We start from the raw sequence: 16,183 nt of genomic DNA on the forward strand, positions 1-16,183 counted from the left end.
TGATAATTTATAGAAGAAAAGGGAATTTTAAAAAATGTAATTAATCCAAAATGAGAAAAAAATGTAACAAAGATGGGACTAAAAGAAAATAAACAGTAAGATGATAGGTCCAAACCCAAGTATATCAATAGAATTAAATGTTAATGAACTAAGTATTTCAATTAAAAGATGAAGATTTTAAGATTATATAGTATCTTTTAAGATTATATTGTATACTATATATATATATATTATTTAAAAGTGGTACACTTTAAGAACTTGTGGAGTCAGAAAGTAAAAAGAATGCAAAAAAATCTAAACCATGAAGAAACTATTAATAGTAAAAAAAGGCTTATATAGCTTTACCAATACCAGACAAAATATATTTTAAAACGAGAGGCATTACTAGAGATAAAGAGAGGTACTTCATAACAATAAAGTTATGTTGAACAGAAAGATACAATGCTGAATTTATATTCACCTAAAACAGATTCAAAAAGCAAGTACTACCAGAACTAAAAAAAGAAACAAACTTATGTTGCAGTCATAATTAGTTATATTTTAAATTACCTTTCAATAATTGATAACACTAGCAAACTGAAAAAGTTGGAGATGCAGAAAATTTTAGAAACAAAATTGCAAACCTGACTAACAGAATATACATTCTTTTCAAAAGTTATGGAAGATTTACCAAAAACCTACCACATTCTAAGTCATAAAGCAAGTCTCAATACATGATTGGATAATATGTATTCTCTGAAAACAGTGAACTAAAACTAGAAATCTACAACAGAGAACTGTGTTTGATAATTAAGTAAACGTACTAAAAATATTATGGACTTAAAAAATCACAATGGAAATAATAAAATGTTTTTAATTCAAAGATTATTTCATGATGTTGCATCATATTTGTGAAAAGCAGCCAAAGGTGTACTCAAAGAGAATTATTTAGCCCTCAAAGCATATATTGGAAAAGAAGATTATAAAACAATTATGTAAGCATCCATTTCAAGATGTAGAAAAAGAATATCAAGTTAAACTCAAAGAAAGTAGAAGCAAAGAAATAATAAAGATAAGAGCAGAAATTAGCAAAATAGTAAACCAATGTGTGGGGAGCCACCCCTGAACTATCTGAGCATCTTCACAGGGCCTTGGAGCCAAGGAGATTTTGGTTTGGCATTGCAAGCTATTTTTGTGGCTCCTCCCACTCAACGAATTGCACAATACACATCACCTCTGTTTTCAGTTGGCTAGGAAAACTGATCTTGAAGCTTCAGAATTGGGCGTGACCCAGTGGGAACTGGACAGCCTACCTCCTACATTAATTGGTGAAGAACATTCTGTAGAAAGCCTTTGAAGTTCCCCCATACAAATAAAGAGGGCTCTCAAGCTCTCTTTCCAGGGTAGAAGCTGGACCCTTAAGATTGAAGAGCCATCCTGCCCCTGCTCTTTAAAACTATTTTCTGTGTCATGTGATTTTTCACCGTATTTCTCAGCCAGTCCACTCCACACAGGGGAATCCAGCTTCCACTGCCTGCGTGGGATATGGGAGAGACAAATGTATAATAGGAAAAAAAAAAAAAAAAGAAGAAGAAAAAGAAGAAGAGTTCTCTAAAGAAAATGAATAATTTGACAGTATACATCCTTTTTATCAGCACATGAAACTATCTCAAAATACACAATACATTAGGCCACAAAGCAAGCCTTACTAAGTTAAAAAAAAAAAATTTCTTGCACCTTATCTGATCACAATGGAATGACACCATAAATGAACAGCAAAGAAACTAGAAATTATACAAACACATGGAAATTGAACAGTACACTCTTGAATGAACAGTGAGTCACTGAAGAAATCAGATGGGAAATTTAAAAATTTCTTGAATCATATGGAAACACAACAGAGCAAAGAACTCTGGAATACACCAAAAATAGTACAAAGTAGAAAGTTTTATAGCAATGAGTGCCTTCAATTAAAAAAATAGAGATCTCAAATAAATAATAAAGGTCTGAAGGGGAAGAAAAAGCCCCAAATTAGTAGAAGGAAAAAAATACAAAATCAGAATAGAAAGAAATTAATAGAAATCAATGGAGCAAAGAGTTGGTTCTTTGAAAAAAAAAAAACAAAATTGACAAGCCTGTAGCTAAATTAACCAAAAGAAAGAGAAGACCGAAATAAATAAAATTAGAACTAAAAGAGGAGTCATTACAACAGATAACTGCAAAAATCTAGAAGAAATGGACAAATTTCTAGATTCCTATGACCTACAAAATTGAATCAAGAGGACATAAAAAATCTAAGTAGACAATCGAAGCAGTAATGAAGTATCCCCCAACCAAGAAAAGCCAAGACACGATGCATCAATTGCTGAATTTTATCAATTTTTTTTTTAAAAAAGAACTAATACCAATGTTACTCAAACTGGTGGATAAAATAGGAAGAGCTGGGAGCGGTGGTGCACAACTATAATCTCAGGGGCTTGGAAGGCTGAGTCAGGAGGATCATGAGTTCAAAGCCAGCCTCAGCAAAGGCAAGGTGCTTAGCAACTCAGCGAGACCCTGTCTCTAAATAAAATACAAAAAATAGGGCTGGGGATATGGCTCAGTGATTGAGTGCCCCTGAGTTCAATCCCCAATACAAAAAGATAAAAAAGGAAAAAAAAAAAAAAAGAGGAGGAGGAGGAGGAGGAGGAGGAGGAGGAGGAGGAGGAGGAGGAGGAGGGAAGGAACTCTTCCAAACTCATTGTATAAAGATAGTACTGAACAATACACTCTTACCTTGTTACCATAACTGACAAATACACACACACAAAAGAAACTTATACACCAATACTCTTGATGAACACAGATGCAAAATCCTCAATGAAATATAAGTAAATAAAATTCATCATATACTCTAATCAAGTTGGTTTCATTCCAGGGATGCAAGGATTGTTCAACATACGCAAATAAAACAATACAGTATATAAATAGAATGAAGGATAAAAATCGCATGATTATCTTAATAAATGCAGGGAAAGTCTTTGATAAAATTCAGCATCCCTTCATGAAAAAGTCTCAAATAAATTAGGTATAAAAGGATAATACCTCAATATAATAAGGGCTATACATGACAAACCCATAGCCAACACCATACTGAATAGGGGAAAACTGAAAGCATTTCCTCTAAGATCAGGAATAAGACAGGGGTGTCCTCTCATCATTCTTACTCAATATAATATTAGAAATTTTACTCAGAGCAATTAGGCAAGAGAAAGAAATTAAAGATATACTAATAGGAAAGAAGTCTAATTATCCCTGTTTACAGATGATATGAATCTATGTAAAAAATCCTAAAGATTCTACTTAAAGACTTTTAGAAATGATAAATTTAGTAAAGTTAGCAATATACAAAATCAACATACAAAAACCAGGAGCTTTTCTATATACAATAATGAACTCAGTGAGAAAGAAACAAGGAAAATAATCTCATTTACATACACACACATATAAATATCTAGGGATAAATCTAAGTAAAGATGTGAAAAATCTTTAAAATGAAAATTATAAAACACTAAACAAAAAAAAATTGAAGAAGTCACTAGAAAGTGGAAAGATCTCCCATGTTCATGACTTGGGAGAATTAATAGTTAAATTGGCCACACTATTCAAAGTGCTCCACAGAATCAATGCAACCTCTGTTGAAATACTAATGTTCTTCAAGTAACTAGAAAAATAATTCTAAAATTCACAAGGAAGCATGAAAGATTCTGAATAGCTAAAGAAATCAATGGAAAAAAAAGCAATGTTGGAAGTATCACAATACCTGATCTCAAAACATACTATTCATCCACAGTAACAAAAATAGCATGGTATTCACATTAAAAGGCACACAGAACAATGGAACAAAATAGAGGATTTAAAAATAAATCCACACATTTTCAATCAACTGATTCTCCACAAATGTGCCAAAAGCTTATATTGGAAAAGGGACAGCCTCTACAACAAAAGGTGCTGGGCAAACTGGATATCCATACGAAGAAGACTGAAACTACATCAGTCTTTCACCCTGTACAAAAATCATCTCAAAATGGATCAAAGACCAAAAACTTTGAAATTGCTAGAAGACAACACAGGGAGAATACTTCAAAATATTGGCACAGGCAACAATTTCCTGATTAGATATGCAATAGCTTAGAAAACAAAATCAAGAATTAAAATGGGATTACATTGAATTGAAAACCTTTGGCACAGCAAAAGAAACAACAGAATGAAGAGATAAACTACTCATATGGTAGAAAATCTTTGTCAGCTATTCACCTGACAGAGGATTAATACAGAGAATATATAAAGAAGTAAAAAAATTTAACAACAAGATAATCCAATCAAAATGGGCAAATGATTTAAACAGACACTTCTCAAAAGAAGTACAATTGGCCAACAAATATATGAAAAGTGCTTAACATCTTTAGCTGTCAGGGGAATGCAAATCAAAACTTAATTGTAATTCCATAACACTGAACTCAGAATGGTTATTACGAAAAACAAAACCCCCAAATTACAAACACTGGTGAGAACATGGAGAAAAAGGATCCCCTTAAACACTTGGTGGGAATATAAATTAGTACAGGCACCATGGAAGAGAATGCAGAGGTTCTTCAGAATACTAAAAATACAACTACCATATGATCCAGCTTCCCACCACCCCTGGGAATATACCTGAAGGGAATAAATTCAGCATACAAGAGACACCTACATACCTACACACCCATGTTTATAGCCAAATTATATAAACTGCCTATGTGCCTATCAACAGATGAATACATAAAGAAAATATGTGCACACACACCCAGGCATACACACAGATCTCCCTGTCTCCCCCACTTACCCCCCACTCCAGAGAATTATTTGGCCATAAAGAATAATGAAATTCTGTCATTTGCAGGAAAGTGGATGAAACTGAGGGACATCATGTTGAGTAAAATAAATCAGATGTAGAAAGACAAATAAAGCTGTGGAAACTTAAAAAAAGGACTTGAAGAGGGACTATTAGGGATGAGGAGGGAGAGAAGGAGAGAGGAGGAGGAACAAGAGGGGAGAGAATATGAAGGTAGAAGTAAGTGTGGGCATGGATATGGTCAATGCAGAATATAAGCATGTATGCAAATGCCATATTGAAACCCATTAATTTGTACAATTAATGTAAATTATAATCAATAAAGTTGGGTGAGGTGGCAGAGTGGCTCAGGAGGCTGAGGCAAGAGGATCACAAGTTCAAAGCCAGCCTTAGCAACTTAGCAAGTCCCTAAGCAACTCAGAAAGACCCTGTCTCTAAATGAAATATAAAAAAGGGTGGGGGATGTGGCTCAGTAGTTATGTGCTCCTGGGTTCAATCCCTGGTAGCAAAAAAATTAAAAAATTTTTAAAAAGTGTGTGTGTGTGTGTGTGTGTATATATATATGTTTGTTACATACATATACATACATATATATATACACACATAAAGGAAAATAAATTAATACAATAAACAATAGAGAAAAATCAACAAAGACAAAGTTAGTTCTTCAAAAGAAATTTAAAAGTTTAACATGTCCCTGATAAAACTGGGGGGAAAATAGGCAGAAGTCACCAATATCAGGAATGCAATGGAATACAGCAAAGTTCTAACATACATGAAAAATAAGAGAATGGATAACTTTATGACAAATTTTAATAATTTAGATTAAATTGACAGGACTGCAGGTGTAGCTCAGGAGTAGAACACTTGCCTAACATATGTGAGGTCCTGGGTTTGATCCCCAGCACTGTCACAATAAATAAATAAGTTAACTAATTAATTAAGATACTCATAAAAACTTTTGATAATAGTAAAAAGGAAGAAATACTTACTAACACATTATGAAGATAACAAAACTTTGATGCCAAAAAGTCACAATGACACAATGACATCAGAAGTAAAGATTAATATCTCTTATGAATATAAATGAAAAAAACAAGCAAAACATCAACCAAATCCAAAAACATATGTAAAAACTGTAATACAACAAATGAAGTCTGTTTTATCCCAAGACTCCAAGGGCAGTTTAACATTTGAATATTAATGTGTAAAAAAGAAAGACCAAAAATATAATCATCTTAAAAGATACAGTAACAATGTTTGATAAAATTCAATATTTGGATATAATAAAAACTCCAGGGGCTGGGGTTGTGGCTCAACAGTAGAGCATTTGCCTCCCAAGTGTGAGGCACTGGGTTTGATTCTCAGCACCACATAAAAATAAATAAACAAAATAAACGTATTGTATCCATCTACAGTGAAAAAAAATTAAAAAATAATAAAAAAAGAACTCCAGCAAATTAGAAAGGAAACTTCCTTAATCGGATAATGATTATCTGTGACCATCCTCCCCAATCATTTTAAATGATGAATTAGTGAAAGCCTTCACTTTAAAAGAGTACAGTATTGTCACAAAGATAGAAAATGAAACAGAAAAAAAAAAGAAAATGAAACAGGACAGAAAATTCAGGAACAGACACACACATAGAGGTCACCTGAATTATGACAAAGGTGACAATGCAGTACAGATGGGAAAGATGGTCTTTTCAATAATGATGCTCTATTAACCATATGGACAAAAAGGAACTTTGACCCTTGCCTCATATTTTATGCAAAAAATAATTCCAGATGGACTACAGGTCTAAATGTGAAAGAAAAATAATAAAGCTTTTATACGACAATATAGGAAAACATCTCTGTGACCCAGGTAGAGGCAAATTGTTCTTAAATAGCAGGGAAATGGATAAATAAGACTTCTTTGAAACAATATTTCCATTCACCAAGGGACACCACTAAGAAAATGAAAAGGCAAGCCACAGAATTCAAGATATTCGTGATCAATTAATTTTAAAATACTCATATACTGAAAATTCCAAGAACTCCTTCCAACCATAAGACAATACAATTAAAAAATGGATAAAATTCTGAACAGATACTTCACAAAAGATGATATTCATTTAGCAATTAAGCATATTATAATCAGGGAATGCAAATTAGATATACAAGATACACCTACCAAAATAACTAAAATAAGAGTATTTTTACCAAAAGATATATATACATATATAAAAGAATGTTATAGCATTATTAAAAATAACCCCTAAATTATTAACAACTCAAATGTCCATCAGTAGTAGAAGGGATAAATACATTGATATAATTATATTATAAATTATCAACTAAGAATGGGCATAAATGAATGGTAATTATACAGAAAAACATAGATGACTCTCAGAAACATACTGTTAAGTACAAGATACCAGATAAAAAAAAAAATATACATTGGATGACAACAACAGACAAAACTAATATCTGGTGTGATAATTCAGACTAGAAATTACCTTTAGGGGAAGGTGGAAATGCCTAGGATGGAATACAAGGAAGAATTCTGGAGTGCTGTCAATATACTATAATTGTCTGGGATAGTAACTACATAGACATTGTTTGCTTTATGAAAATTCATTAGATTCATATAAGATTTATGCACCTTGTTATGAACCTCTTCATTACCTCTTTTCACAAAAGAAACACATCAGAGAGTGGAATTAGAATAAAAAGTGCAATAAAATGTATTTATATTACAGCCCTATAAATCAACTAAACCTAACAAAACATCTATAGAACACTCCACTTAACAACAGCGGAACAAATACTTCTCTCAAGTATGTATGAAACCTTCCCTGGAATATACTAGGCCATAAAACTAGGTTTAATAAGTTTAAAAGGACTTAAATCATACCAATTAAGCTTTTTGGCTATACTGAAGTGAAATTAAGAATTTTTAAAAAATCAAAAATCATTTAGATTAATAAATGTGTGGAAACTAACACATTCCTAAACTACCAAAGGATGAAAGAATAAATAACAAATAAAATTAGAAAACATCTTAAGATGAATGAAAACTGAAATATATCACACCAAAACTTATGGAATACTGCTAATGCAGTGCTTAAAGGTAAATTTATACCTCTAAGAACCTATATTAAAAAGGAAGAAAGTCATCAAATCACTAACTTTTCACCTTAAGAAAATGTAAATTTGAAGGGCAATATAAATCTAAAGCAATCAGAAGAAAGGAAATAATAAAGATTAAAGTGGACATTCATTAAATTGAGAACAAAATTAGAGAAAATAAAACCAAAGCTGGTTCATTGAAAAAAAATTAGTAAACCATTAGCTGACTGACCAAGATAAATAGAGAAAAATGTTTAAATTATGTAAATTCAAACTGAAAGATATTATGAGAAAATATTATGAACAATTATATACCAAAAAAATTAAATAATCTAGCTGAAATAGACAAATTCCTTTAAAGACCCAAGTACTAAAACTTGACTCAAGAACCAAAGTATGAGAGACTTAGAAAAGAGAGAATTTCAACAAGAACAAAAACTTCCCACAAAGGAAAAGTCCCAGCCCAGATAGCTTCACTAGTAAATTCTATTAAACACTTAAATACCAATTCTTCTCAAACACCTCCAAAAGTAGAAAAGGAGGGAACACTTCTTAATCCATTCCATGATGCCAGAATCACCCTGATATCAAAACCACACAGACATCATAAGAAATCTATGAATACAGACAAAAAATCCTCAACAAAATACTAGCAAATGGAATCCAATAACATAAAAAGGATTGACACAACGACCTAGTGGGATTTATCCTAGCAATGCAAGATTAATTTAACACTTCAGAAATCAAGTAAAATGAATGAAGGACAAGAACCACACGTGACCATCTTAACAGATGTAGAAAAAGCATTTGATAAATCCAATAGACTTTAATGTTAAAAACACTCAACAAACTTGGGAAAGAAGTCTTTCTCAGTCTGGTAAAGGGCATCAATGAAAAACCTACAGCAAAAAGATCATACTTAAGATGAAAGCCTCCCTTCTAAATCAGGGACAAGACAATCATCACTTCTTTCATTACCATGGTGGAAATTCTAGCTGAGGCAGATAGGCAAGAAAAAGAAATAAAATGCACGTAATTGGAAAGGAAGCAATAAAATCATTTCTAGTTGCAGAATATACGATCACACATATAAAAAATTCTAAGAAACTCACCACAAAACTATTAGAACTAATACATGAATTCAGCAAGGCTGCAGAATGAAAGATAAAGATCAGTTGTGCAATGAGCACTCTGAAAATTCAATTAAGAGTTCCATTTACAATAGCATCTACAAGAATAAAAACACTTAGAAATAAATTTAACAAGAGAAATTTTAAAACTTGGACTCAAAAGTTAAAAAACATTGTTGAAAGAAACTAGGTTAAGATTTAAATAAATGTAAAGACAATCCATATGCAAGGATCTTAAAATTTAAGATGACAATACTCCCTAACTTGACTTACATAGTTAATGCTTGCTTTATCAAAATCCTGTCTTTTTGTTTTGTTTTATTTTCAGAAATTGATAAGCCAATACTAGATTTCACATGGAAATGCAAGGGACCCTGAATAACCCAAACAATCTTTTTATGTTAATTTTTTCAAAACAATATTGAAAAAGAAAAAAAATATTGGAAGACTCACAATTCCTATTCTCAAAATGACTGCAATGCTACAGTAATTAAGGAAGTGTGGTACTGCCTTATATGTAGATTACTGGAACAGAATTGAGCTTCTAGATATGTAGGTCCCTATAATTATGATCAACTGATTTCTCACAAGGGTATCAAGATAATTCAATGGAGAAAGAATAGTTTTTAATCAATAAATGGTGCTGGGATGACTGTGTATCCACATATAAAAGGATGAAATAGAACCCTCTCCTAATATCACATATAAACAAGTAGAAGTAAACCAAAACCTACGTAAAAGTCTTTAAAACTCTTAGAAGACGACACTGGAGAAATCTTTGTGATATCAGATTAGGCAAAGCCTTCTTGGATATTATACAATAAGACAAGCAATGGAATAAACATATGCTCCAACGGCATACATTTTAATCAAAATTAAAAACGTTTGTGCTAGTAATGAAATCATCAAGAGAATGAAAAGACAATGCACAGAATAAAAGGAAATGTCTGTAAATCATTTATCTGATAAAGGACTTGTGTCGAGTGTCAAGTCAAAAATACATAAGATGAAGCAACTGCCTGAAATCCTGAGTTTGAGGGAGAGGGAGAGGGAGAGGGAGAGGGAGAGGGAAGGAAAGAAAGGAAAGGAAAGGAAAGGACGAAAGAATATGTACAGAACTTATATAACTCAATCCTAAAAAGATAAATAAGTCATTCTACCAAGAAAACAGCTTGCAGTCACCCAAAATGTTAAAACATATTGTATAATATCCAAGAAGGCAATTCCATTTCCACATGTATGCCCAAGAGAAAGGAAAACATATGTCCACACAAACACTTGTGTATGAATGTTCCTAGCAGCATCGTTCATAATAGTCAAAAAGTGTAAACAACCCAAATGCACATCAGCCAATGAATGGTATACAAATCATGGTACATTTGCAACAGAATATTATTTGGGGATGAAAAGGAATGAAATATTAACATATGTACTTTGAAAATATGCTAAATAAAAGAAGTCAGTTATAACAACAAATAAGGTATTATTTCATGTATAATAATAAATGAATACGAAAATTTATAGAGAAAGAATATTCATGGTTATTTGGGAGAAAGGTGTTCAGGAGAACTGGGAGTGACTGCTCATGGGTATGGAACTTCTGTTTGAGATGATGACAATGTAGTAATATTAGATTGTACATATGGTTGTACAACTCTGTGAATATAGTGAAAAATACATTAAGCCTTGTGCTTTAAGTGGGTGAATTGTACATGTTAATTGGGTGAATCGTATAGTATATGAATTACACCTTATTCTGTTTTTAAAAACTTACAGAAAGAAGATAAAAATCATTTCATATGCCTTACTTAGTGTATACTACATACCTGGGCATGTAATATAAAATCTACACCATGTTTGTTTCTCTTTTACCACCTACCACAATGTCCACTAGTTTTTCACACATAATAGATGATCAATAAATACTTGCTTATTTGATTTTTACTTAGTGAATTCTTTCTTTGAAGGTAACCTAAAATAAACTTGAACTCAGTAGCAATATGCACAAATGCCAGATAATTGATGAATGGCCTCAAAAAGTACCCCTTCATAAATTTTTGAAGCAGTAAGATATGACTATTAGTTTCAATAAACCTTTTGATAGAAAAATACTTAGGGATATTGATATTATAAATGGAAAATTAACATATTGTTTTAGATTAATAATTTAAAATTTGCAAAATATGTGAGTGTCAAATGTATAAGCTGACAGTGGAACCAAGTATGTGAACACTATATACAAAAGCATAAACTTAAATCCAAAGGTTTTCCACAATCATTTAAAACAATAAAGCCTCTACATCAGTTTATTTTTATGGAAGGAGATGTGATCATTTTTCTTTCTTTTTAGGAAGTTGGGATAAAAGAATCCTGAAAGGAAAAAAGGAAGGACCATGAGAGTGGATAAAAACCTGTTGGTCTCCTTGCATATTTCACATTTCTTTATTACATTTAATGACTTTTCTCTAATTTTGACTTACCAAGTCTATTGAATCTACTAATGGCTGGTTTGATTGAAATACAGAGTCCTCATTTTCTTCTTCATTCTTTTTGCAAGGCATTTGCTTGGAAGGAAGCAAATTATACCACAGAGTGAAAATCTCATTAGAAAATGGTAAGTCTGCCAGGCTGATCTGAGTTCCAGCCTATGGGAAATGAAAGAAAACAAAGAAAAGAGAGAGAGAGAAAGAGAGAGAGAGAGAGAGAGAGAGAGAGAGAGAGAGAGAGAGAGAAAATGCTAAATTAGTATATGTTTTCTCTAATATGATAAAGATCATTGGGTGAGCTTGTCTTCTTTTTTGTTTTTTTTTAAAGCAATACTCATAAAGTGTTGGGTTTTGAAAAAACCTGGAAATGATTTATGATAATAATCTCTAATCTAAAAAGCCAATCCTAGGATTATTTTTTGAGACATGATTTTGCTAACACCTAATGACTAAGTATGTAATTTTTGTAAATATGGAATTACGTGCAAATGAAAAGTTATAAATAAATAAATAAGTCTAAACCATGGTACTTCTTATAATACACTATAAGAATGAATTCATTATTACTCACAATAAAATTATCCACTGAAAAGTCTGAAAACAAGCAAAAGTTCCATGTTGGTTCTTTAATGAGAAATCAGTAAAAAAAAAATTTCTTTGGATATATAAGTTGGCAGAATGTCAAAAAACAAAGCAAAACAAAACAAAAAAACCCCCAAAACAGTAAAGGTTAAAGGTTTTCATATTCTACCAAATCACAAATAGCCATAATCTAAATCCAACTATATTATTTTTTAAAAGGCTATCCCCATTCACATGTTTATTAATTTAATAGAGCTTCTGACATATATAAATATGACATTATACCAAAGCCTTTCTGATAGCCTAATACATCCATCTTTGCTTTATTGCCAGAAAATAGTATCAAACATTTTTTTTCAAGTAAAAATTAAGATTATCACAATTAGCTTTGTTCATCATGAAATGTGTGTGCTTCCTATTATACCACAGAGAAAAGCTCAGCTGGACATTTTCATAGTTTTTGACCACACAGGCCCACCTCTAAACACCAGCCTTACCAGTAAGTGATGGTTTTACAGGTTTTGTGCACAGCAATATATTAAACGTACTATTAGTTAAGTATGGAATCTTTTGCTATAGCATTTAAACATTTTGTTCTAAACAGTTACACTTTTTCTTTAGAAGCTCTAATATCATGGCAGGGGAAACTGAGCTGAATATATTTTCAGTGTCTTGCTTATTGAATTTGTAACAGTGAATTATGTGTGGGCTGTCTCTTTGATATCTGGTTCCATCATTCACTAGGTGTGAAACCCTCTCTAAGCAGCTCTTTATCTGAAAATAGGACATGATCACACCTTCCATAATCCATCTTTCCTAAGACTGTCATAGGGATTAAAGGAGATAACACACGGTATTCAGCACAGGTCTTGGCAATGGGACTAAAAGCATACACAGTAAGTTCTGGTCATAATAGAGGTAAAAGTTTTTGTTTAGTCAAAGCAGAAATGGAAAGTAGAGCTTTACCGAAAATCATAACTGATAAACAGATTTTAAAGGTCTAAAATAAAGGTAAGAACAAAAATCAATATTTCAGGGGAAAAAAAAAAGAAAAGAAACAGCCACTGGACGTGTCCCAAGGTGTTAGACAGGTCTACAGTCATTTAGTCTAGTTGCTGGCAGAACAGCAACTAGAAAGCATATTCTAAGAATATCTGGTTGTGTTAGTTGATAATGGTAATTATTAAGAATCCTACCAAGCATTCTTCCCTGTGGTGTTTACTGACAGAGCAAAGATCAACTCTTAACGTCTTCTGCTGCAAAGCTGTTTGGGAAATGGCTACTCTGAACACATCATTGAACAGCACAGATTCTGTGGGTGGATGGACTTTTGTTCGAAATAGACAGCTGACATCAGTTGAGGAGGGAAGAAGAGCAACCCTAAAATACCTGCAAAGAACAAGAATAAAATGAAATTCATAGGTACTTCGATTACAGTGGATTCACAGCTATCATTTGCAATTATCTGCAAAACACAGAAATTGAGGGAATATGGAGTTCATTATCAACCAAAAGTGCTGTTGCCATAATGGGTCTGTGCTCAGCTGCAAAGACACTCTATTCTTAACCTATGTGCTAACTATACCCCTGAGCATGCAAAGGGCCAGCCTGCCACTCACCGCAGGACTGCAACAAAGGCACATGATAGGAAAGTGAAGAGGAAGAAAGCCTTAGAGTGCAGATGAATTTAACATCCCATCTGCCCCAGGTACAGCCAATTCCAAAATAAGTTATTTCTATGTCTTGGAAGGTGGGAATACCCTAAGTAGATACTGGTGACTTTATCCCAAAGAATCCTCATCCTGAGTGTTAAAAAAGAGATGCTGATGATGACTTCCCATGAATGGAATACATTATCCTACTAGACAAAAAGAGAGGCAAAGTAGCATATTGTTAATAAAATTTAAAACAGATGAAACAGCAGTTCAAAAATATCAATGTCTAGCATCTCCAAAGCTTCAGATTCAAAGGAAGAGTTACAGAAAAACAGTAATTTCTAATGCTACTTTAGAGTGAATTTTCTGAGCACAGGGTTCACAATTATTGGAAATAGCAAGAGATATTTTCCTTTTAATCCCAGAAAGAGAATATCTACTAAATCTTCTCCTGTCCCCATTTCTAGTCGTATCTAATGCATATTCTAAAACATGCCTTTCTCTAATTAAAAAAATTGTAAATTCAAATGCAGAACTGAAGAGTGCCATATTATTTTTTATTTTATACCAACATTTATTATGAAGATTCAGCATTAAACACCTTGTGAGTCTTGGGCCACTGCTGTTGATTTAAGGCCTAAGACACAACTCATCCTTCTTGGAAGGTTGGAGTTTCAGCAGAAACAATATTTTTTCTCTGCCTTCATGGAAAAACAATAAGAAGCCAGTATATTAAATAGTCAGAATGGAGGGAAGGGATTTTTCTGTTTCTCCAGTCTTCAAGTTTTCTGTCAATGGCCTAACCACTTAACTCATCTCAAAATGTTTTCACATCAAACAAGAATGATTTTATGTAGTTTGGACATTAAGGCATGGAGAAAGCAGGCAGAGGTGCTTTTCCCCCAGCTCTGCTGTAGGGAAGGTCTTGCCAAACCACAGCCTGGCAAATCATGACTGACTCATGGAAACACTGGGGCAACACACCGAAGCAAAAACTCTTGTCATAATTAATAATAAAAAATTAAGCTCTGAAGTTAGGAGAAAAAGAACATTTAAGAATATTTCAAACTAACTGTCATTTTTAGCAGTGTCGTTATTTAGGCCAAGCTTTTTATATATGGGTTTAAGATAATGCTGCTATGTATCTGAGGAAAGCTCACACCAATAAGACAAAGGTACCTTCTATACTCTCACCAGTTGGATGAATACTACTAATGCCCTCAGTGACTGGCTCTGGGTCATCATACATCCAGAAAGCACTTTTTGACTATCCTCCAAGATGAGAATGACTGTGATTGGTCTAGAAGAGCTAGAACATTTGGGTAGATGTAAACGATGTAAGTTTAAAGACAGTACATATTCTTGGACATTCTGTACTTTTCTTCTGTATTTGTGAATTGGTGCTGTTTGAAGCCCAACTCTGGTAGAACTGTCTTCTCCCTGATCTGCCTAAAGGCCACCAATAGCACACCCCAAGATATGAAACACATATATTAGAAGGGAGAAGCCAAAATTATCAAGCCAGTCTTCACTGAAAATAGCCAACTGATACTTTTAACCTCAGGCCTGGGAAACAGGCCCACGTGGTAATCTATGTCACCAGTGCTAGATTATGCTGTCTCTCTTGGTTGATCTTGTTAATGATGTTGGTCCCCTATTCCTTGATTTCAGGAAGTCGTGAGCCTCCCCTCCTGAATCCTATGCAGCTTTGATGACTGTAAACATAACCTCTCATTCTATTTTTTGTTGTCTACTAAATAACCTCAACCTAGCTCTTTTTTTTTTCTTGCATACAATTTGTTTTCTTTAGCAATTCTTAAATATGAGGATGTGAGCTTAAAACGAAACCTGTAGGGAAAACATCCAGAACTCTTACTCTGTTAAAAATCCTGCTCATTAAGGAATATATGCTATTATTAAGGAAAACATTCGTTGGCTGGGTATAATCTTTTTAAAAATTTTCTCCAATAGCCTTTTTTGTTTTGTCCAAGCCCTTGTACTGCCTTGCTGGATACTAAGAGTCACCTCCTACAAGAAGTTTAAAGGTAAGGTGGACATACATGCTCTGTATTCTAAATCAGAGAGCCCTTAAGAGAGTCACTGAGACTATGACTCTATAAAAGTGTGAATGGTGGTAGAGACTGCCAGAAAAACCTGTTAGAAAACAGTCCCAAAGTAGTGGGCTAGACAACATTATGCCATCACTTCGTTAAGATTCTTAGTTTGATGAAATAACTTTAAGAAATTGTTGGTCAGAGGGAAGTGAATGTTGGATGATAAAAAAACGAAATGTGAAGGGCTGGGGCTCAGTGGTAGAACACTCGCCTAGCACGTGTGAGGCCCCGAGTTCGATCCTCAGAACCA

General features: G+C 33.1%; 1 protein-coding gene across 2 annotated transcripts in view; it reads right to left on the minus strand.

Moving 5' to 3' along the window:
• Wwc2 (WW and C2 domain containing 2) overlaps positions 1-16,183 on the minus strand; it is a 218,278-nt gene that overhangs the window by 39,724 nt on the left and 162,371 nt on the right. For both annotated transcript variants that reach the window (XM_027927138.2, XM_071610510.1), the window contains exons 15-16: positions 13,361-13,553; positions 11,577-11,741 (exon numbers count right to left, since the gene is read on the minus strand). In XM_027927138.2, the coding sequence (XP_027782939.2) occupies positions 11,577-11,741; positions 13,361-13,553 (358 nt within the window). The remainder of the gene's footprint in view (positions 1-11,576; positions 11,742-13,360; positions 13,554-16,183) is intronic.

The sequence above is a fragment of the Marmota flaviventris genome, chromosome 3, assembly GCF_047511675.1.
Source record: "Marmota flaviventris isolate mMarFla1 chromosome 3, mMarFla1.hap1, whole genome shotgun sequence".
NCBI lineage: Eukaryota > Metazoa > Chordata > Mammalia > Rodentia > Sciuridae > Marmota > Marmota flaviventris.